General features: G+C 49.1%; 1 protein-coding gene across 3 annotated transcripts in view; it reads left to right on the plus strand.

Annotated features, from left to right (window-relative positions):
- The first annotated feature begins 249 nt into the window (after window positions 1–249).
- SLC27A6 (solute carrier family 27 (fatty acid transporter), member 6) overlaps window positions 250–3,123 on the plus strand; it is a 68,448-nt gene continuing 65,574 nt past the window's right edge. The window contains exons 1-2 of one of the 3 annotated variants that reach the window (XM_011942102.1): window positions 633–803; window positions 985–1,728. In XM_011942102.1, the coding sequence (XP_011797492.1) occupies window positions 1,248–1,728 (481 nt within the window). In that variant the 5' untranslated portion in view covers window positions 633–803; window positions 985–1,247. Of the gene's footprint in view, window positions 1,729–3,123 lie in introns of all 3 variants that reach the window. The other 2 variants (XM_011942101.1, XM_011942100.1) reach the window with 2 other exon arrangements.

Genomic DNA, 3,123 nt, shown 5'->3' on the forward strand with positions numbered 1-3,123 from the left:
CCTGCCGCTCGCTCTCTCTCTCTCTGTAGTTTTTTGGTGTTTGTGCTTTTCTTTCCATTCTCTAGTTATTAATTGGTTCAATGGATGACCTTTTGTGCGACACTGTTCTACCTTACCAGCTTCGCCAGGGCCCCCGCGCCGCCCAATTCCAGCAACCCTGGTTCTCCTGTGACCCCAGGCCTTCCAGATCCCTAGGTTTCCCCCCACGGGACTGTCACATTCTTCCCCGCCAGAGACGCCAGTCGCGGGCTTCCTCCCTGGGGTGTGAGCAGGTCGGCGCGACACACTTCTCCAGACGCGCGCCCAGGGACCAGCTGGCGGAGGCGCCCAGGCAGTTCCAGCTGCGGCACTCCAGGGGAAGTAGTTGGCCCTGAGCCTGGAGGCGGAAGGAGGGGAGCAACACTCCTGCCGCGATTCGGAGGAGAGATACACTAGGCCAGCCTAACGACACTCCGAGTGCGAGCTGCGGCTGGGGTAGGGGCAGCCCCTTCCAGTGGGCGCTTGGGTCACCTAGGAGCAGTTCTCCGGGACCCGTTGCATCCGAGGGACTGGGCGGGGCTGGGCGTGGCTGGACGCGGGCAGCGCTCAGGAGTCCTGGAACTCGCTGGCCCTGCGGCCACGGGCCGAGGCGTGGTCCCGAGCCCCTGCGCGGTTTCTGGTGCGTAGAGACTGTAAATCACTGCGCTTCTCGGTCATCGTCACCCCAGCTTTTCTCGGCTGGAATTCAGCCTCCAACTCAAGATCGCGGGAAAGACTACCTGAGAGGAGAAAAGCTTCTGTCGCTGGACCTTCTTCTGAGGGTGGTGAGGTTTGTTTAGGGTCGCAGAATCAGGGAGGACTGACCCAGCCCTCACAGAGAAGAGGGTTGGAAAGTCCTGGAGAACCCGCAGAGCACGGGCCGCTGTCGCGGTTGGGAGGCGAGGGCGCAGCGCTGGGGTCGTAGATTCCGAGACCCCTGAGGGTGGCTGTGTTGGTTTCTCGCAGGAGTCGGAGGCTCCCTGCTCTCTAGCCGCCCAGTGACCCAAGATTAATCTTCAGCACCACTTGGGGCGACCTTTTCAGTGCAAAGCTCTGATTCTGTTTCTCAGGATTCCTCCCCACCCCGTTCCTCCCCGGAAAAGCTGACAAGAACTTCAGGTGTAAGCCCTGAGTAGTGAGGACCGGCGGTCTCCTCGGAGAGCTGTGCCTGGAAGAGAAGGACGCTGGTGGGGCTGAGATCAGAGCTGCCTTCTGGCCCCGTGGCCCCCATGCTTCTGTCATGGCTAACAGTTCTAGGGGCTGGAATGGTCGTCCTGCACTTCGTGCAGAAACTCCTGTTCCCTTACTTTTGGGATGACTTCTTATTCCTGGTGAAGGTGGTGCTCATTATAATTCGGCTGAAGAAGTACGAAAAGAGAGGGGAGCTGGTGACTGTGCTGGATAAATTCTTGAGTCATGCCAAAAGACAACCTCGGAAACCTTTCATCATCTATGAGGGAGACATCTACACCTATCAGGATGTAGACAAAAGGAGTAGCAGAGTGGCCCATGTTTTCCTGAACCATTCCTCTCTGAAAAAGGGGGACACCGTGGCTCTACTGATGAGCAATGAGCCGGACTTCGTTCACGTGTGGTTCGGCCTCGCCAAGCTGGGCTGTGTGGTGGCCTTTCTCAACTCCAACATTCGCTCCAACTCCCTCCTGAATTGCATCCGCACCTGTGGGCCTAGAGCCCTAGTGGTGGGCGCAGGTAGAGTATGGGGTGTGGTCTGCTTATACAGAATGGAAACCCACCTGCTTTCCTACCTATTTTTTTTTTCTTTAGGATAATTCACAACTAATATTTTGGGTGAGTGAAGTGTGCATGTTAAGAGTACAAAATAGTTTTACAATTCTATGCTAGTTTAACACCTGTCTCCTCCTTTCAGGCACGCAGTTTCACAAAACTTTTATGAAATCTCTGCTTCCTACCATTTTGAGACAGGGACAGTTTTACTGCTATTGGTACCTTCAGTGAGTGCACGAACACACAGAGAGAACTTGGTCAGTTCTAAATTTTATGAGCTCTGACAAAATGATGAATAGGAAAGTTATCTGACTTCATTGTGACACACCTACCTACCTCTAATTATACTTTATCAGGGATGACTACATTTGCAGAAGAGATACATTTAATGGAAAGTACATGAATTCCTTTCTTCATGTCTGCTCCTATTTTATAGTGTCTGCAAGCTAGGACTTGCCTAGCAAGGTTGTGCTCCCACCTGTGAGCCAGAAGATGGGCTCTTGGCAGACTCTAGGACCCTTTCTATTTCTTCTTCTGATCCATGCGTGCATCTTTTTCTTTTTTTCACTAAGTTCTACCCTTCCTCCTCCCCCTACCTTGGAGTTAGGACATCTTACGCTACACATATTTACACTTAACTGTAAAGAAAAGCCTGGGGTTTAGTGGCTAATTAGTAAAGAACCTAGGAAGATGGGTTGCTTAATGAAATAGAATTGAAATATGAAAAATGATACTTATTTGGTGTAATCTAAATGGTAGATGCAGATTCTTCTTCAATGGGGAAGGAAGGTGCAGAAAGAGGAAGATCAGTTGCAAGGATCATAATGAAAATATTTAAGTATTTTAGATTAATAGATACATACCAATATCTTGTATAAAGTTTTTAAACTCACAGAACAATATGGAAAAATATATTTACACGCTGGTGATCTCTAAGGTATAGAACTTTTCAAATAACGTTTATCATATAATATTTATATATCAAACAAAAATGAGTTAGGCAGTATACGGAAAATGGGCTAGCCCTTCAAGGCTATCACTCTTCCTAGTTCTTTTCAGTTTAACTTGTGGTCTGATAAAGTGACAAATGTTTACTTTCTCTTATTTATATATTTATTTATTTATTATAATACTTTAAGTTCTAGGGTACATGTGCACAACGTGCAGGTTTATTACATATGTATACATGTGCGATGTTGGTGTGCTGCACCCATTAACTCGTCATTTACATTAGGTATATCTCCTAATGCTATCCCTCCCCCTGCCCCCAACCCAATGACAGGCCCCAGTGTGTGATGCTCCCCACCCTGTGGTCAAGTGTTCTCATTGTTCAATTCCCACCTATGAGTGAGAACATGC

The sequence above is a fragment of the Colobus angolensis genome, unplaced genomic scaffold (assembly GCF_000951035.1).
Source record: "Colobus angolensis palliatus isolate OR3802 unplaced genomic scaffold, Cang.pa_1.0 Scaffold206, whole genome shotgun sequence".
In the NCBI taxonomy this organism is placed as follows: Eukaryota; Metazoa; Chordata; class Mammalia; order Primates; family Cercopithecidae; genus Colobus; species Colobus angolensis.